At 40.7% G+C, this 20,589-nt stretch overlaps 1 protein-coding gene across 6 annotated transcripts; it reads right to left on the bottom strand.

Annotated features, from left to right (window-relative positions):
- Window positions 1–115: 115 nt before the first annotated feature.
- ccdc30 (coiled-coil domain containing 30) lies at window positions 116–19,734 on the bottom strand. 6 transcript variants are annotated; one of them, XM_039799795.1, is made up of 28 exons: window positions 19,622–19,734; window positions 18,568–18,801; window positions 15,186–15,368; window positions 14,817–14,937; window positions 14,296–14,486; window positions 13,865–13,945; window positions 13,615–13,689; window positions 12,975–13,131; window positions 12,433–12,504; window positions 11,390–11,505; window positions 11,176–11,300; window positions 10,873–11,065; window positions 10,628–10,726; window positions 10,046–10,174; window positions 9,714–9,851; window positions 7,576–7,754; window positions 7,108–7,375; window positions 6,604–6,726; window positions 5,840–6,010; window positions 5,387–5,596; window positions 4,728–4,885; window positions 4,410–4,575; window positions 3,290–3,411; window positions 2,971–3,112; window positions 2,724–2,860; window positions 2,177–2,294; window positions 1,834–1,898; window positions 116–1,625 (listed from the first exon to the last, which is right to left on the bottom strand). In XM_039799795.1, exons 2-28 carry the CDS (start codon window positions 18,586–18,588, stop codon window positions 1,436–1,438), a joined length of 3,750 nt encoding a protein of 1,249 aa, XP_039655729.1. In that variant the 5' UTR covers window positions 18,589–18,801; window positions 19,622–19,734; the 3' UTR covers window positions 116–1,435. The 6 variants fall into 6 exon arrangements, with proteins under 6 accessions (XP_039655729.1, XP_039655727.1, XP_039655728.1 ...); XM_039799793.1 differs by having other exon boundaries at window positions 13,615–13,692; XM_039799794.1 differs by lacking the exon at window positions 19,622–19,734 and adding an exon at window positions 18,922–18,942 and having other exon boundaries at window positions 13,615–13,692.
- Window positions 19,735–20,589: the final 855 nt, after the last annotated feature.

Below are 20,589 nucleotides of genomic sequence, written 5' to 3' on the forward strand. Positions count from 1 at the left end.
TGATTGCTTGGTTTGTACTAAAAACTGTACCTGCCAACAAATCTGTGTTTTAGAGAGCAAGATGAAGAAAAAAAAAATCAAGCATTACATTTGTTATTTATTCACTTTTATTTAAGAAAATAGTTTTAAGTTTAAAAAATGTATATTTACACAGATACAAAAAGTCAGTTTCTTGTCAATTATATCTCAGTTTATCTCATGTGTGTCGCAAATAGGCTTTTGTTAATCGACGTGTTCACACAGCAGCAAGATGAAGTTAAACACTTCATCATTTCAGGCACATGAAAGACAAAATAGACAATGGTTTCCACTGTGTACAATTCTGTTGACACAAAAAAAAAAATAATACTATTTCATGTGCATTTTTCTCTCCATGTCCCACACATCTCTTTGTACAAGTACTTTCTGATTGAGTGCCCCTGCAGGAAACCATTGAGTTGACCAATGTAAAAACCTTTAAATAAAATAAACAGCTTGTGATTGAAATAGACCAGAAAGGCTCCTGGAATTCTGAGGATTTTTCTGACATGTTGGCTGTTTTTTGATACTACAAGCAAAGCTGCACATTGTAAATACTGGCGTAACTAATAGCTGACAAGCAATAGGAGTGACAGATGTTGGAAAGGACCCCAATATTTTGACTTTGTTTACCACAGTCTTATAAGACATAAAGTGGGTCCACAATATTATCAGTGTTATATGTAAAGTACCATTTTGTAAACTTAGGCCTTTTTTCATTGAAAAAACTGCCAGTATTAAATTTAACTAGAGGAAAATGACCATTGATATACTGTTATATTCCACTGCTACATTTTATCAAAATGTAAACACAAGTAAAATTTGTGAAAAAGTGCTTAGTTTAAACTAGTCTCACTCAAATCTTCCTCATTAAATGTATTTTTGACATTCATAGCGCTAGTGTGAAGTATAGTCTTATATTTTACCATTACATTAAAAAAAAGAAGAATTTTTTTTTTACAGTAAGCCAACACAAGATTTCCAAGCATTCTGATTTGCTTTGGCATACCGATGCAAACAACTGAGCAACCTCCCAGGTATATGCACACATTTGTGCATACAAACAAGGTTAAGTTTCCAAATCAAATCTCCCATTACATGCTGATTGCTTTAACATTTGTCAATAAAAAAAAATATTTGATTGACACTTTTTTTTGTACAAATCCCCCAAATTGTCACGCTGAATCTGGATCAAAAAATCGTTCTCGCAAACCAACCAAGAATCTGCTTTGCAATACAAAATAGATATTACCCTGAGGAGAACTGCAGTGGAAGCTCCCTTTCGTTATTTCTTCCTTTTGACAAAGATTATTATTCAACATATTTTTTCACTCCTTTATTCTGACTTTTGTCTCCAGTGGAAGTGGCGGATGCTATAGTACTACACAATACGTTAACCGCCAAAACCTACCACGTCTCATACCTGCTCACTGTTATTAGAGCTCCCCTCTGTGCCTTTAGTGTCTGGAGGAACCAATGGGGAGGTGAGATTCAGGTAGCCCTGCTCTGATGGTTGGTGTGTGGAGACAGACCCTTGAGTGCCGCCAACCTTTACACGGCAGATTGCGTCCAGAATGTCCAGTGGGTCACACGAACCTGATGTCAAACTGGTGAGACAGACGTGGTGAGAAATGGCAGAACATGCACATACAAGCATCCACCTATTTGTAAACCTATCAATGTGTGACAAGCTTAACAAAGCTGTCTAGTACTTTTTTTCCCTTCAACAACTCAAATTTAGCTACACTACAAATTGCAAATATCACACAATGTATCATTTTAACAAAACAATTTCTTCTCTCAAAACTGCCTTACCTTAGCGTTGATGTATGTAGGAAGCCATCACAGAGACTTTCAGAGGGGAGCACTTTCTTGGCATTCTGTTAAGCATTTGAACCATTTATGATCAAAATACATCAATGTTTTTATTACAATAAAAAAATAATAATGATAATAATGTATACTTTATTAATCCCGCAAGGGGAAATTCCAGTGTGATGCGATGAATGCTTGACCTAGTGTAAAATGCCACAGTCTTAATGGAATCCACCTTGCACCATCTCACATCACTAATGCTGAATGAACTTTTAAAACAAAGAAAACCTGTGAGTTTTGGGTGTCATGTCCCATTAAGGCATAAAGATCTGCATGGTGTTACCTCCAGGCTGTAGAATGATTGGACGTTCCTCAGGGCACGCTCTAAGGAACTGACTTGGTTGGAGAGCTTCAGGGTTCGATCCTGAAGTTGTCGGTTTTCCACTTCTAAGACATTGACCCTAGAACACAGATTAATGTTCATTCTAACTCACAAAAACAATTTACCTAGTGTGTCGTTTATGTCCTCACCAACACATGTAGGTTAATAACAGTTCTGGTTGACAGAATTGTTACTTTCTTGTGTTACAGTTCACAAGGCATCCAAACCAACTTTAGGAGACAAACTTAGAATAAATCCCATGAATCTTTGGTCTTCACTTTTTACAGTATTCATTCATTTAGTAGTTTTCCTTAACAATAATCTTTAAATTCTTGGTTGAGAGAGATCCCGATCACTGAGAGCACCAATGAGACACTTCAGTCAACATACATTTAGTGATTTGATATCGTAATACTTGATTTCCACTTTAAAAAGGTACTCAAACTCAAAGAAACAGCAGCAGGTACGAGTGTAAAAAGTAATGCATTAGTGTGATTCATTAAGACACCTGTGTTGAACAGTGGAGGCAGTCCTCATGCCTTTGCTGCCCATTTCCTCTGCCTCACTGATCTTCCGCAACAGTTCCCTCTTCTCCTCCAAAAGCTTCTCATTTTCCTCGGTCACTGTGTGGATCCTCTCCTTCTCCTGAAAACCACCACGGAGAGATAAACAAAACCAGTTTACACTTTAGAAAATATTTTTTCTGGCACAAACATCTCTTGTTGGGTTATTTAGGCGTAAAGGTCATGTGTGACCTTGTGTGAGAGGCTAGTGGCCAGCGCCAGGTCATTCTCCAGTTTCTGGATGATGCGGTCCCTCTGTGCAGTCTCCTTGATAAAGACGTGCTTGGCCTGACGCAGCTTGGTCTTGTGCTGACTCTGCTTTTCGTTGTACTTCCTAGTTGGCGGAGCAGAGGGGATTAATCTCAGAAAAGCAACTACTTCTCCACGTGTCATAATTACCGATTATGCTATAACCTTACTCAGCTGATGAGAAAATACATAGTAATTTGTTAGCCATAGTTCATTTTATTTTCGATGTAAATATCTATACTAATGCAGGTGTGTATCTCACCTGACGTGTGTGTCCATTTGGAGGAGAACTTGCTGCAGCTCCACCTGCAGTCTGTCACACTCCTGCTGACTGGCCATCAAGTCCTCCTGCAGTCTGTGGCTTGACTTTTGGCTGTCTCTCGCCTAAAGGACACATATAGCGCTTACAATTTCATCGGAATTCAAAACACATTTTGAGGTATTGTTAAAAATATATAAATATTAAATATGGCCAGCAGTTTAATGTGATGACACATGTACACAGAATTTGTAAAAATGCCAGTTAAAAGTCAAGCAGCACTAAATATAAAACCCTGATAACATATGACTACAGTAATCAAAATTATTCTATCACCCTGCTTGTGGGAATTTACTGGGTTGCTACTATTGAAATCTTGAGATTGTTCAAGATTCGAAGTAGAAATAAAGTGACAGGGCTCACTGACTGTCCAGACATGGTTTTGGATACGAGTTGTCAGTACAACAAGTCGATAAAAAATGCGGCAGCCCGTGAGGAAAATTTTAAACAGATTAAACTTTTGTAGAAACGCCATCTGACGTCACGCTGCGGTGGCCAATCATGTAACCGGCGATTAGACTTGTCGGTCCGTTTTGAGGAAGTAAAAAAAGAAAACACAAGCACTTAACTGCCCAGGAGCTTGTGTAACAGCTGACTGTTTCCTGCAACAAGCTCCAGCAGAAATCGCATTCTCTTAACTTTCTATCTTTTTCTCTGTGAAATGAAGCTGCTTTCAAGTGCAGTTGAAAATGTCGAGATCATAAAAACACTCCAATTGTGAAATATAAAGTCTACTTGTGCTACATTAGAGGGTTAAAGTACACAACAGTACGTCACACAAATGGGCCATTTAAGGGACATTCCCACACCGCACACAACCCTGTGGCAAACCACCGAACGCTATGTGAATGCAGCCTGAGAAATAATGAGGAATGCAAATTTGAATCCTATTTAACCGGAAGCAAATTAAAAAGCATGTACACGCTGATAACAACGATGGCTATAAATTGTAAAATCACATTTGATCAACATTTTGAAATGACAGTACGAAAGGTGCCTCAGGTGTCCAAAACCCTGCAGTACCAATACCATCTGATGAGCTGCTGTACACACGGTACCTTACCTCCTCTCGGGCCTTGCTAAGCTCAGCCTCCAGGATTGCCAGACGGGTGTCCAGCTGCTGGATACGGTGGCAGAGCTCGGAATTTGTCCTGGTCATGGAGGACTCCTTCAGCCTCAGGGAGCGCATCTGCTGCTGCAGCTCCTCCTCGCGCTGCTCTAGTAACTTCCTGAGATAGAAATGGAGGAAAAGATGGATAGAAGGATGGTCATCAAAAATAGTGTTATCAGAATCGCACCCTAAAATTTGCAATGTTGGTTAAGGCACTACTACTGCTACTGGGACCACGTCAAACTGGGCAGCGCCAGCAGCTTGTGTGACCTGGTGATGTGCTCCTCCTGCTGCTGGGCTCTGAGGGCTGATAAGCTGTCAGACAGATCCCTGCTGTCTCTCTCTAGGCGGCTGCTCTCGCCAGCCCGGGCTTCCTCCACGCGCAACTGGTGCTGGGCAGTCTTTAGCTGCTGCTGCAGCTCCAACACCTGCCATCACAACAGAGCCACAGGCTTCACTCAGTGAGACAAACTGATAACATGAACTCCCCACCTCCCACCAAGTCCAGAGGATCGCAGGATTTCCTGAAGGTGTTAGAAATAGTTCATAATGTTGGTGAACAACCCTGAGAAAGAGCTACTCCAAGTGAAGCACAACAAATGTTATTTCACTGATAAGCAAAACCTTAACAACAGAGGAGAAACTAAGGACTAAAATCGCCTGGGGTCTTTCTCACAAAGCAAGTTAAACTTAGTATTTGTTGTGTAAACTGACTTTACTAAGCCTAAAATTGGCAACCAGAGATGCCAGTATGACAAAGCTGGTTACCAAATAGCCCAGTTAACTCATGCATTCATGTAGGAATAGTAGAATTTGTTACAAGTCAATTACCAGCCAATGCAACATCAACAGAACAAGAGCAACAGATTTAAAACCAGATGAGATGAAAGTGCTGATCCCTATGGAGAAATTGCTCCAGCACTACAGACCTTCTTGTCAGCAGCAATGAGCCTCGCCCTCTCAGCCTGCAGGTCCTCCTGCAGACTGGTGGTAGCGCTTCGGTTTGTGGAGTTGCGTGCCAGTTCCAACTCCAGTTCCCTGATTTTCTGCTGCTGACGTTCACACTCGGCCACCTGAGTGTGAACGCTCTGCTCTACCTGGACCAGCTTGGTCTGGACCTGCTTCAGCTCTGCACAAAGCTGAAGGAAGCATGTGAGACAACAGAGCATGAGCACAAAAGACAGATGCTTATCACCAACGTAACAACTATTCTGATAATTACAGCTTTTTGTATGGCACCTTTCTTTACTGTTGAGGTGTTACATTTGCTCATGGTAATTAGCATTCACGGTGAAGTGACTAAGAGAGTGATTAGGATGATGATTAAGTGATAAATGTCAAGCATTCAAGAAGTTCCAACTGTGCTGTAAGTGAATACCAACCTTGAGTTTTTCCTGGTCCAGCAGGGTGTTGTGTCTCTTCAGGTCCATGTTTTTCTCCTTTTCGTAGCGCAGCTCTCTCTCTGCTGAGGTGAACAGGCTCTGGGCCCTCTGCAGGTCCTGCTTCATCTGTTTATCCTCCTCTGTCTTCTGGCATAGCACCGAGTCCTGGAACTGAAGAGGGATAATGAGAGACAAGGTTGGGATGTCTTTACGCTGAAAGAGAGTACAGATAAATACAGGTAGCCCAGCTAAGCTTTTTTGTGGCTGTTGTGAAACATTAAGCCAATCACTCGTGCCTTGATCATTTTAATTAATGAAGAGTCTAATTCCGTAAAAAGCATGATACACCACTGGAGTTGGGAGACCTGAAGCTTTTGTGTTAATCATCAGCATTTATAATAAATAAAAAAAAAGAGAGGAAGATTGCCAGAAATGCTACAGGCTGAGCTTTAGAAATGTTTGAAAAATGTTACCTTAATTTTATTGTCACTTCATTTAGATCAGTGATGTTACTCAATGAAATAATATATCAATGTCTTTATTGTCTAAGCACATCATGTACAGAGGCATAATGCAGCTGCTGCATAGGCCAAAGTAAAGCAATTAAAAGAAAAGTATGTAATAAACTGAAACTCAAAAATACTGAATACAAAGGAGACCGTGAATATTAGAGTTTTTTTTTTTTTTTTTTTAAATCGAACTGCAGAAATAGCGTGACTATCTGGGCATGTTAGGGGTGTGTGGTGTGTTATGATCGTACGTACCTTGATGCGTGCCTGAGCTTCGTTGACCTGAGCCTGCAGGGCCAGTTGGTGCTGAGAAGACAGCTGCCGCTCCTCCTCCAGCTTTGTCTGCAGATGATTCAGCTCCTGCTTCACACATAAACGCTACGAAGACAACACACACACACACACACACACACACACACACACACACACACACACACACACACACACAATATATGAATCATATATGATTCTGGCAGAGGAAATTCCCTTTCTGCTCACCTTCCTCTACAAGCAGGTTAAAGGTTAGGATCTGCTTTAGTCTTTGCGCTGGTGGGGATCTAGCACCTTACTCAAGTACACAAAAGCTGGACAGCAGCATTTTGAACCAGGGCTGTAATGTTCAAGGACATTCTTTCTACTCTACCCTGTTATCCCAATTCCTGAACATTTAAATAACTCAACAGTCATAAAAAGATGATTTCACATATGAACCTTTTTGAAAAACAAAGTACCTTACCAATGGACATGTAATCCAGTTACCTGATCCAAGCCCTCATCCTTGGTCCAGTCCACTGGACTAAGCCTAGATTCTCCATGAGTTGTGTGCAATTCAGGCTTCTGGCTGTCAGTAAGTGCTTCCTTTGTTGAGGAGAGCTGCTCTTGATGCCACTTGAGCTGCTCTTTGAGGCGCTGTATCTCAAGCTCCAGTCTCTCTCTTTCCCCCTCAGCTGTCAGCTTCTCTTGAACACTGCAGCTCAGCTTGGCCTGGAGCTCGGCAGTCTGCAGCCGCTCAGAAACCATCTCCTCCCTGGAACATTCGCACATTCATGCAAAACAAGTGAGCTCCGGTGTTCCAGTCCTATCTTGTGACTGGTCATGATACATGATAGAAGTACTAGTTGCGGGAGTGCTATCACTTATCTCCCCAAACTGATCTATTTAAAAAAAATTAAAAATACTACTGCGTGCATGAAACACTTTTTTTACTGTGAACTCTTGACTGATAACCTCAAAGTGTTGTGTGCTGTCTGGAGGTTGCCAAGTTCAGCAGTTAGCCGGTCAGCCTGCTCTTGCAGCTGGTCAACCTGAAGCCTGTTTTCCCTCTTGACTTCCTGGGTCCGGTTACTGTCCTTGTGGTGTTCCAGCTCACTTTGGAGCCGGCTGTGGGCTCGCTCCATCTGAGCCACCTGTCGGGCAGAGAGGCAAAAACAGGATGAAACTCATTTTAGTGGCATAAATGTCAAATTGACACATGCTGTTAATTAATAGTGATGCACCGAAATGAAAATTCTTGGCCGAAACCGAAAACCGAAAAAAGAGGAAACCAAGACCGAAAACCGAAACCGAAACACCGAAAGAAATTAAGCCAATTATTAGTACCATTGCATTTATGGCTATGACTGTGTACTAACTTTACTAAAATCAAGGCATTGCAATTGTATAAATTAATATTAAAGTTTAATTAAAAAAATATCTAGCAGAAATATGGCTACAATCTGATAGTCACAGTATACAGTAGCCTAAGAACAGAATAGCTTACCTATTGTTATTATTATTATTATTATTATTATTATTATTATTATTATTATTATTATTATTAATTGAGGCACTTTCTTGCAGGATTTCACTGAACATATCAGACAACGAGGGTGCATGCCCCTCATCTGGTGCAGCGAGACAAGTCTTTTTTTCTGCGCTCTTACGTCATCACAACATTTCGGCCGTATTGTTTCGGTGATAAAAGTATTTCGGCCGAAAACCGAAAATGCCCTTTTGGGCCATTTTCGGCCGAAAATTTTCGGTGGCCGAATATTCGGTGCATCCCTAATGTTGATTTTTTTTTTTAAGATAATTTTTTTGGGGCTTTAACCTTTATTAAGTAGTGACAGTGGATAGACATGAAAGGGGGAGAGCGATGGGGGATGACACACAGCAAAGGGCAGCAGGTCGGATTTGAACCCGCGCTGCTGTAGGACTCAGCCTACATGGGGCGAACGCTCTTACTGGGTGAGCTAGAGGTCGCCCCATTAATGTTGACATTTAAGTGTTGTCAGGTTTATTTTGAGTTCTTTTGCTGTATTCAATAATCATTATTTCTGTCACAAGAATGTTTTTCCCAGTTTCATAATGTTTTAAAGCAGGGGCCTTCAACGTTTTTTAAGCCAAGGACCCCTTAACTGAGAGAGAGACGGAGCTGGGACCCCCTACTGCATATATTGTATACAATGAAGTTGCATATTAAACTGGGTCTACAATAACTTGTACGGCGGCCTAAAGCCTTTACATACCTTTTTAGCCATAGAATACTAATCAATTAAAATAATAATTGTTAACATGATTTTATAAATGTTTTATGTTTTTTTTAATGTTATACATATGTGACCGAGTGAATTCTTAAGGAAAGCTTCTGCGGAGGCTCCACGCAGAGCTTTCGCCGTAGCCTACGTAAGTAGCCTGATGTTTATACTTGTGCGCTGGTGTGTGCATCGAGCCGGCATGTGTGTGTGTGTGGGGAGTGTGTGGTAGAGCGAGGGAGAAGTGAGAGCGTGACGGTGATTAGCTTCAGAGTGAGTACCGACTCTAGAGTCATAGTGAGAGAAACAAAGTGTCTCCCCTGTGTTTTCTGACCAGTGGGAAATCTGTAGCAGGAAAAGTTAACCCTTTTTTTTTTTTTTTTTTTTGAAAAGAAAAACCAAAAAAGGGGGGGGGAAACCCCCCTCCCAAGCCTGTGAGTTTTTTTTTTTGTTTGGGAAGAAGGGAGGTGGGCGCCACCTGCCGCAGTTACATTTTTCGAGAGGTGCACGTCAGGCTACAGCGTAGGGTCCGGCGTAGACGCAGAGGGGTCTGCGGGGGTACGCCGCAGAAGCATAAAACAGCCTTAAGGATGAACTGTATCTGTGGATGGCTATCTTAGTGACTACCTTACCTATAGACCAGTTAGCCTATCATCAGTGTATTTGTTTCACAAATAGGCTCATTTATATTTGCTAATAATATTTATGATTCATGTTAAGACATTTTAATTATTTAAAAAAAACACTCAAAAAATTAACAATAGTTTTGCGGCCCCCCTGCAGTAACTCTGAGGACCCCCTGTTGAAGATCTCTGACAAGCAACAGCAAGCAGACTTGTAAAATGAACAAACCTTTTCCTCCAGAACTGCTTTTTCCCCCTTGACTTGGGTGAGGCTCTTGATGAGCGTTTTTCCTTGTTGGCATTCTGTCTGAAGGCTGTTGACCTCAAGTCTCAGCTTCTTCAGCTCTCGCTCACCGATCTGTAAAGCCTTTGGTTAAGAGAATGAGGGAGTTTGATACAGCTTGTGTGTGGCTTGTAACTATATGTTTGTACATATTGTACTTTCAAAACAATACAACAATAACTCTTTAATGCAGGACTAAAATCTCTTGAACTGTACATTGAATTTTAATATATTTGTGTAGCTGTGGTGTTATTGCTTTCTGTCAGAAAGGTTTTTACCTCCTTGTCTTTTTTGAGGGCGGCCTGGGCAGCACTGAGGTCTACCTCCAGCTGTTTCCTCCAGTCCTTCTCCTCAGTCAGACGAGCCTCTAGCAGAGCCAACCTCTCCTGGCTGCTGTCCCTTAGGTGCTTCATACACGGTGACAGAGGAACACTAAGCGTTAATAGGTTGCAATGAGTCATGGAATTTGAGGTATATATATACTCTCCTGATGTACAGGCTGATGGTCAAGGTAGTATAATATGAATTTCACTACTCAGTAAAACGTATTTCCATTTATTGAATTTGGGTTTAAATGAGATTGTTTTGGTCAAACTTGGGATACTTTAACGGTTTCCTCTGGTTTTATGCAGCACAGGTGGATGGCTATACCTGTGTTGTCCTATTTATTGTCATGTTACTTCTTATAATACAAAAAACAATTAAAACTCATTTTATTTTACATTTTAAGCATTAGAATTGCACCTCTTGTGTAGTTGAGGTCAACACGAGCCAAAGTGTTCTTGCTGTGTTAACACACTACTGTGAAAGGAGCACAGAGGAAACATTTATGTCACATTCAAAAGTGAGTAATGTCTTACCAGCTGTAAGTAGGACTCGGTGGCTTTGACCTCTTCTCCGTTCTTCAGCATTTTTTCTTGGACATCCTGCTTCTTTAGCTCTGCCTCCAGGCCTTTGATCTGCATTGACCAGTTAAGATTATTACTCAGCCATTACAGAGATGAAGGTTTCCAAGATGTTACAAGACTTAATTATACTGTCTTTTAGTCCAGGACTAACGCAAGGCTTGTATCATGTGGACGCGCAAGTTAGTGCTATGCATTACCCTCCTGTGCAGTCCCTCCAGTTCACCCTCGTGGCGATGCCTCTCCCCCTTGCTGGCGTTCTGGGCCTCCCCTAGCAGTGCCTCCAGCTCCTCATTCCTCTCCTCCAGCTCTTCCTGTTCCTTGCGCAGCCTCTGGAGTTGCCGTTGCAACTCCCTCATCTGTACAACCCTGTCTTCCAACACCTCATGACACCTGACAGAGAATGATGATGACTAATGTCAGAGAGAGCAGGTGGGATAGTCTTAAAGAATGTCAACATTCATTGATCACACTATTAACCAGAATGCAGTTAATATATTTACCGTTTGTGAATGTGATCCTTTTCTTGAGTTGACGAGCCAGACAGATTGTTTTGTGGTTCACTGCTAATGCTCTTGTCCTTTCGATCCTCTTTGGTTACATCTTGGTCTGCATCATTTATTGCCGACTGGACAAACACAACATCCAACAATGCCAAGCTGCTGCAACAACACTAGGAGTTTTCATTTTAATACAGAAAATGAGTAAAATACCAACCTGGTCCAGGAGATTTTTCTTCTCAGACTCTAAAGTGCGGACTCTCTCTCTCAGAGCTCTGTTCTCCACATCTAGTCTGTCATTTTGCTCTTTGGCTCGCTGCAGCTTCATCATATCTGTGAAAAGACAAAACCATGACCATGAATATCTTAAAAAAAAACTAACATCTATATCTATATATATATATATATATATATATATATATATAGACATGGAATTTCATTTTTCTGCCTTGTTTTGCCTTTTTAAACCCTATTACAATATTATACACATATACTGAATGAAGTAATGATGATAATACCTATTGCACCATGGTTACTTAGGGAAGGTGGTCAATTTGTTCACAATGGTGGATTTGTTAAGAAACATGCTTGAAATTTGCTCAAAATGTGCTTATTCAGTCTTTAAAGCAAACCACATGAAGCATTTTAACTAACTTATGGGACTTTCTGTTAGGATTGGTTGTGCATCTGTCTGGTTATGTGAGATTGTCTGGTTATGTGCCGTATGTTTTGCCAACCATGGATGCATGTGGCTGCTCTAAGATTTGACTGATTCTCCTCAGAAAAGTCAAAGATTCAGCCAAACCCCTACCATTGTGGAGGAAAGGGGCATTAGGGGAAATGGAACACTAACATTGTACTCCAGCCTAATGTGAATATAAAGGGAATATTAGAATGCCCTGTTCAATTGTGAGAGCCAGTGTAGAGGGAAATATAAATCTATTGTAAATCAACTTCCTAATCAGGTAGTGTCTCTAGCAGTAACTGATATCTACAGAAACTAAGTTCAAAAGAATGAAAAAGAATGTGGAGGATTGAAATAAATCTAAATATGAAAAAAGGTTGTTTTTTCTAACATTTTTCCTAAGCACAAACGGTATCAGTAATATCCAAACAACAACAACAAGTTTGCCCACCAACATTAACAACTCTCCAGCCAACTAGAATTTTTTAATAGTAAAATAAGATCTCCAAACAATGTGGCTTTTGTTATTGTCACACTTGTTGCAGTTTTTAAGTTCACACCCAAGTCTGTCTCACCACAGTGTTTCAGTTTCTCCACTTCCTTCCTCAGGTTCTCTACCTCCTGGGCCGTTCCCTGAAGCTCAGATCCTGATATCATAAGCACAATTTTAATTCTATAAAGCCAAAAATATGCTTTCTTCTCATTCACACCTTTTAAATCATTTCTTCTCATATGCTGTTGATGACGTCCTGCAGTTGGCTATAGCACACCAGCTTCACAGTAAAAAATGAACAGATTAGAAAATAAAGTTGTTATATTGCCAAATCTGTAGTCTGACAACAAGTAATATTCACGTTTCAGTTCTGTATGTGGATATTAAAATATTTTAAGGTCGGGGATAACCAGCTGGGTAGACCAGGGACTGGGCCTTCATGGTTACTCAATGCCATCATGTGTAGGTTTCTTACAACCACTTTATTCTGTAACAATGTGCAAAAACAATATACAAAACTGTGATTGTAAGTATAAAGTCCTTAGAAACAATGCATCAAAGTTTATCATAGACTCACAATTCTTTGAGAGGATACATACTGTAACATAAGTCTTTGCAACATACCACTTAGGTCTAGGTTGTTGTGCTTGGCAGCATCCAGCTCATTGGTGAGTCTGCGGATGTCCTGATGAGCCATTGCCAGCCTTCTAGACGCCTCTTCGAGGTCCCGCTCTAGTCGCTGGCGCTCATTTTGCTCCTGGGAAATCTGCTCACTGTGGGCCTGATGTAAAGGAATGAAGCGTGGATGGTAAGAGTGTGATGAGTGCAGCAGGAAAGAAAACTGAGTTAGACTGGAGATGCAAGTGGCCCAACATGCTGTTGTAAGAGACATGCATTCAAAGGTGGAGATTCATCATCACCAAAAGCCTGGAAAGGAGCGAGGGCAATGAGTTATAATCTTGTACGTCAACATTCACCTGCATAGAGAGACCAGTGGGACAAAAAGTACACATGCTGTTACCTGTGACATGCCATTACTGTTCAACCCATTTCGAGTACTCATCAGTTGTTAGAGAATTACATTCACAGATGTGTTACTGAGACAAGCAATGTCGTCTGCATCATTCTGGTCATGCGGATATCAAGGCAGGTCAGCGTGGAATGCATTTCAAAAAGTGGTACCACTGTGAAACTTGCCAGCGATTTCTGTTTACCACAACGTCAGTGTTAGTTATTAGTTATATGCTGTGAGGTGGAAACCTACAGGGGTAATATTGTGTTTGCTCTGACCAGACCTGCGCAGCCCAAACAGCTTCTTCCATGGACTCTGGGATGAACACTGCTGAGAGGAAAGACCCGTGTGTGCAGAATCACAACAGACACGACATAACTATCACGTGGTATCCTTGTCCTTTAACTGGAACTATTAGCTTGTCTTTTTCTTGACAAACTTAATTCAATCTTAAGTTATACAGAACTGTAACTCAGCCAAGGCACAATGACAGTCACCTTACCTTTGTCACGTTATCTATGGTTTTTTGCATATCCTCTGTCTGCTGCCTTAGCTCCTCCCCCATCGTGTAGCGAATATGCTCCTATTCAAGAGTCACCGAGAGACAGAGACTCACTAAACCACGCTTATATGGTCTCTGTATTTGCCTTGGATAGTTAACCATTACATTCCACTCAAACTATAAAGCCTTTGGACAGGTTAATTTGAAAATTCAATATGACTGAAGACTGTTCATTGTTCCAGATAGTAGAGGCTGTGCACTCTCGCCTGGAAAACTTACATTTACAGTTCAAATGATGAAAATAAACTATACCACTGTACATACTAAATTAGCCGTTGAAATGTTTTAAAATGGACTTGTGTTGTTCCTTTCCTATGAAGAACTGGCATTCTGAGGAACAGTCCTCTGATGCGCATAGGTCAGTCCTTTACCTTGTGTTGGACTTCCCTTAAGTTGCTAGTGAGGCTCTGACTTTCCAGTCTCCTCTCAGCAGCCTCCAGCCTTTCCAGTAGTGTGGCCCTCTCCACCAGCAAGTAAGCCACCTGCTCACTGGGGCTGCTCAAGCCTATCTCCCCAAGGTCCTCGTGAGCCAACATCTCCGCCAGCTCCTTGCTCTGGCTCTCTAGAAGAAAGGGGAGTTCTCACTGGTAATTAGTTTGTCCAGTGGGACTGTAAAATTACATTGAAGACAAGATAGAATAACAACAGAATAGTGCACAAGTATGTCTATATGGCAGCATATTTAGCATAAACACAAGTAAAAATCCAACCCCAAGAATGCATGCTTTGATACTGTATATTCACAGACACGATTTAAAAACATCCACGGCAAATAAAAATTGTAAGCAATGTTGTGTTTGAAATATCCCACTAAGGGGCTCTGGTGAGCCAGGCTAGGCTACAACCCAAAAGAAAGAATGCCAACATTGCCCTAAATTTGCACTGAATTTACCTTGTTGTTGTCTGATATGGTGAAGCTCTTGTCGCAAGTGTTCATTGTCTCTCTCATAGTCTGAAGTCAGTAACTCACGCTCTTCCAGCAGGCCACGAATATGTGCAACATAGTTCTCCACCTCACAGACAAAAAGACAAAAATCCAAAAGTAATTTAGCTGTGACTTGCATACCATTTTGAGCAATTGGTTTGGTCCAGTACCCATTTCAGAAATGTATGAGGAGTATTATTTCACACTATGTTAGACTGGAAGCTTAGGAGCCTTCCATCATGCACAATCCGGTCAAGAAGATTATGGCAGTGTTACAGTTGGTGAAATAAAATTCCAAAAAGACTCTAAGAAAACTCAAGATACCAAAATGTTTACCTCCTTCATCTCACTGGCCTGCTGGGTACGTAACGTCTGCAGCTCCTGGGTGGATGACTGAAGATTTGCCTCCCTGGCGAGCAGCTGCTGCCACAGGTGGCGCTGCCGCTCCTCCACACTGGCCCCTGGAGGCAAACCATCCTCCTGAAGTCGCATAGAAATCTGGTCCAGCTCTGTCAGCACCTGAGAACCCAAAGGAAGAGCTGAATGTTTAGTGACAAGATACAGTATATGTAACACTATTTAAGTGTTGACATGTAATATTAAACTGCAGCCTGTAATATTTTAAAGGTTTTACTACCTCTCAGTACTGTGGTGAACCACGTTGAATCTACAAATTAATCTTACAGTTAGGTTCGCAAATATTTGGACAGTGACCCAATTTTCATAATTTTGGCCCTGTGCACTAACACAATGGATTTGAAATGAAATAATCGAGATGAAACTGTAGTTCAGAGCTTCAAGGACATATAAGCATTATGTACCTCCTCTTTTGTACCTTGTTGAGAATTGCTCTCTAAACCCTGTTTCTTGTTAAGTAAGTAAAGTTTATTTCTAGAACACATTTAAACACAGTTTAAGCTGACCAAAATGCTGTACAAACAAGAACTAAGGTGCTGTATTAACCCTTGTTTAGAGAGCAATTCTCAACAAAGTAAACGGAAGTACATAATCCTTGTGTTGTCCTTTGGGTCACTGGGACCCGAAGGACAACACAAGGGTTAAATTAAGGGTATTTACATAACAACTGGAGAAAGGGTTTAGGAATTGCAAACATTTTCTTACATAGTCCCCTCATTTCAAGGGACTTAAAGTAATTGGACAATTGAGTCAAAAGCTGTTTCATGAGCAGGTGTGGGCTATTCCCTCATTATTTCATCATCAGTTAGGCAGATAAAAGGTCTGGAGTTGATTTCAGATGTGGCATTTTCATTTGGAAGCTGAAGAGAAGACTTAACGAGAGCAAATACAGAGGGTTCACCACAAGTATAGGTGTTGAAATTAATCAAATAATCGATGCATCGAATCGTGGACATGGACGATGCTGCATCGATAATCGGCAGGCTCATAATCGATTATTTCTGTTTACAATTTAATGTAGGCCTAACAACATTTCTGTTTACATATTCTGTTATGTTTTGCACATTCAGGCGCACTCAGCGCCATTTGCTCAGTGCTGTAGTTTTATGTATCCAATTTATTTAGTATTAGAGCACTGCAGAATGTTTTGTTTTTGAAGCTTGAAAAGCTATGAATTAAATATCCTATATGGCTTTAATAGAAAAATGTATTTGACGCATCATGATGCATCGAGATATCGAATCGAAGACATGATAATCGCAATCGAATCGGGAGATCAGTGAAGATTCACACCTCTAACCACAAGATGCACACCATTCATAAGCCTCAAGAATAGAAAAGCCAGATTAGAGTTTGCCAGAAGACATCTAAAAAAGCCAGCCCAGTTCGGGAACAGCATTCTTTGGACTGATGAAATTAAGATGAACCTGTACCAGAATGATGGGAAGAGAAACGTATGAAGAAGGATTCGGACGGATCTTGATCTGAAGCACACCACATCATCTACATATAAAACATGGTGGAGGCAGTGTAATGGTATGGGCATGCATGGCTTCCAGTGGCACTGGGTCACTAGTGTTTATTGATGATATGACAGAAGATGGAAGCAGCCGCATGAAAATTCTGAAGTCTATAGGAACGTTCTGTCTGTTCATATTCAGCCAAATTCAACAAAGTTGATTGGACGGCGCTTCACAGTACAGATGGACAATGACCCAACATATTGCAAAAGCAACCCAGGAGTTTTCAAGGCAAAGTAGTGGAATATTCTACAATGGCCGAGTCAATCACCTGATCTCAATCCGATCGAGCATGCATTCCACTTGCTTAACCCTTGTGTTGTCTTCCCGTCAACCTTGAAAAAATCACTAATTTTTTCACAGTTTGTTTTTGCTTTTTCCAACATTTGAAATTGTTAAATTTTTCTTCTACACATTTTCAGAGCTTATTTCTACGTCCCATATTTTCTGATATAAAACAAAAATTGAAAACGGGTCAATGTGACCCGAAGTCAACACAAGGGTTAAGACAAAACTTAAGGCAGAAAGACCTGCAAACAACAGCTGAAGACAGCTGCAGTCAAGGCCTGGCAAAGCATCACAAAAGAGGAAACCCAACGTTTGGTGATGTCTATGGGTTCCAGACTTCAGGTAGTCATTGCCTGCAAAGGATCCTCAACAAAGTATTAAGAATGAACATTTTATTTATGATTATATTAATTTGTCCAATTACTTTAGGTCCCTTGAAATAAGGGGACTATGTATGAAAATGTGTTTAATTCCTAAACCCTTCCTCCAATTATGATATAAATATCCTCAAAAACATCTGAACTAACATTTTTATCTCTTTGATTTATTTTCAAATCCATTGTGTTAGCGCACAGGGCCAAAATTATGACAATTGTGTCCCTGTCCAAATATTTCCAAACCTCACTGTATCTGTGAATGAGTAGCCTTGGGCGTATTGCTTGTCATTACAAAGCTTTGCTAGTTATAGCATAAAGTGTCATTAAGCTAAAAGCTGATACAATTCCAAAGCTATTTATGCTCACATTTCCTCCCTTATGTTGTTGTAGACTGCTTTAACATTTTGTTTTTTATATGACACACTACAACACCTGCATCATAATAAGTATTGAAAACAAATAATGGGTGGATTACTTAATTTTGCCAAACAATGATCCAGCACACTATCCTACAAACTACAGAATTCACAAAAGTCTTTGTCAACATCAAGGTTGTCAGGCTCACTGAAAACTGATCCGTTTGTGTGACACATAGGAGAGGGACAGAACATCAGAGTGGCACGCCAGTACTAAACACCTGTTGCTAAATTCAATACTGTACTTTCTAGGGTTTGTAACCTGAGCAGACCCCCCATGCAGCATTGAAACTACTACAGCAACTGCTACAACAACATGCAACATATTGCTAGGTATCAGGTCTCATGTTGTACTTAAACATCACACCAACAGGTCTATGCTCTTGCTGTTGTGGAACAAATGGCTAAAAGATCAGATATTAACTACAACCACCATCCAAATACTGGGGAATATTGGCTATGGGTGCAAGATAGGTTCACTCCAACAGCCACTTTTGCATGTAAATCTTTAAAAGTAATGTATGCTTGTTTAGCTGATGAGAAAGTAAGAAATGCCAGCAGACAATCTGAGAATAAGAAGACAATGTCACAATTTGTGTAGATATAAATAGTCACACAAGTTCCATCAAATATGAACACTGGAACAAAGCATCTCAACAGTGACTGGCACTATGTTATCTGTAACAGCTATGAATGTTACCTCGTCATGATCCATGGTCATACATTAGGTTGGATGAAGCTGCATCTGTGAATGATGAACTTTTTCCTCAATGGTGAAAGTACTGATCCTAAACAACAATTTGGCCTACATGATATCCCATAGAACACAACTCAGTTTGCAATGATGTGGCAAAGATCAGCATATCCTCAAACTTCATCACTCCCATTGTTGTTGCAATTCATCCATGAGAACGTCTCTTGTCCTCGAGTTCCCCTGTAAAAGATGAGATACTTTAGATTTAGAACAATGCTGTCAAGTCATGTAAGGACCTGCAGTGACAAGCTTAGAGATTAGACTGGCCGACGTTACCTCAGTTTAGACAGGCACACTTACACTTTAACCGCTGAGCTACATTGCATCACCTGTGGCTATGCAAAGCTGCGAGATGATTACCTATGTTTGATCTGCTGCTGTGTAATGAGGAACTAAACATGGACAGCAATAAGGGTAGAATCCCTATCATCGAAGCAGGCGCTTTCATGTCCTGCACTTGGGAACATTGCATTTATTAGCAACTATCCGGCGGCAATTCCCTGCAATGTGCACAGTCAGTGCCGCTAGTGTTATTCCCAATAAGTAAATATTCCCCCTCATGTGGGGTTAAAAAAATGTTGTGTTCCAGCTAACAATTTTTCCTAAAATGTCTGACGAGGAGGAGCAAACGAGGGGTTTTTGGACAACAGCCACTTGCATTCCTTTTGCCAACGCAAGCTCACTGGTCAGAAAGATGTGGTTAACTAATAATCACAAATTTGCTAACCAAGTTGTGCTATATTAAACTAGTAAATAACTAGCACCGACAACTGCCACTACCCTCAGCGCTAGCTGGTTAGCAAAGTTAGTTCCAAAGTTAGCGTAGTGTACTTTACATCCAGCTAACGCTAGCTCGCTAACGGTAGCCATAGCTTTATCAAGTGACCGCTTGGTGAACGCCGTGAGGGTTTCGTTGTGATAAATGAAGGCTCCTGCTAGCGTTTAAGCAACGTACTTGCAGTGGTGAAACTGTGTATGGAGTCGTTAAAGTTTTACTCACCTTTCAAAAGGTAAAGGCGACATGAAAGCTAACTGCTGAAGCCAGGCGTGGCGGGGTGAATTGGCTTCTACTAGCACCTAGGCAACGGCCCGTACCATTCAAAGGACACAGGGGACAATCGATCAGGAAAGTTGCAACCAACCAGCTGGTGGTGTTCGTATTTAGAAAAAAATTCCATGCAATATTGTGGTTCTAAATGGAAGTTTTACAAGTTGGCACAAGTAGTAAACCTAACGAGTTTACCTTATCGAGACAGGCTTGGCCCGGGTCTTAGCCTAAAATAAAGTTTATGGTAATTAAACGATGTTCAAAATTGGTTTCGTCCCTGGCGACCAGGAACCGTAGTAATCCAAAAAAGATAATCGGTTTATGTTCTAGATGTAATCTCTATAATTATGTCGTTCTTTATTTATTGTTTTCAGTTATAGTAGAGTTGGAGTTTAGTTTAGTTATAGTGAATCTTATATATTATGTTATTGTTAATGGCTTTTGATGAAGAATGTATCATCCATGGATGTAAACAGCAGGGGGCGACCAACTAGCATTGTCTTTTCCTCGAGGGAGGTGACATATCAGAGAATTTTGTCATGATTTTAGCATTTTTGCTCAATCACCTAATAATATTTAGCAATTATTTACCTGATACAAAAATAATGGAGAAATAGGCATTCATATAAAGTTTTTAATCCATGAATCCTTGCTACTTTTCTTTTTTTTTTTAAACCAAGATGTAGATTAAACCGGAGTCAGATTCCCTGTATGTGTTTACACATACTAAAACTGTGTATTGGTGTTTTAATACCTCATCATTTGTTGTTTTGCGGTGACCTCCACTGACCCTACTACGTGCACTAAGGCGTATTTACGTGTCCCGCCCAGATGTTTTCTGTGTGACCAGTGCACCCTGAATACATCATTATGCTCTCATGTAGAAATGTTAGTTATGTTGCAGCTGTATGTTTATTGTT

This window comes from Perca fluviatilis, chromosome 5 (assembly GCF_010015445.1).
Source record: "Perca fluviatilis chromosome 5, GENO_Pfluv_1.0, whole genome shotgun sequence".
Classification (NCBI taxonomy): domain Eukaryota; kingdom Metazoa; phylum Chordata; class Actinopteri; order Perciformes; family Percidae; genus Perca; species Perca fluviatilis.

Excerpts from the sequence above, each read along its gene's own strand:
- ccdc30 (XM_039799793.1), bottom strand. The coding sequence starts at position 18,588 with ATGACCATGGATCATGACGAG. Across the intron at positions 14,938-15,185 it reads AGGCCAGTGAGATGAAGGAG|GTGGAGAACTATGTTGCACA; the intron begins GTAAACATTTTG and ends TTTGTCTGTGAG. Across the intron at positions 14,487-14,816 it reads CCATATCAGACAACAACAAG|AGAGCCAGAGCAAGGAGCTG; the intron begins GTAAATTCAGTG and ends CCTTTCTTCTAG.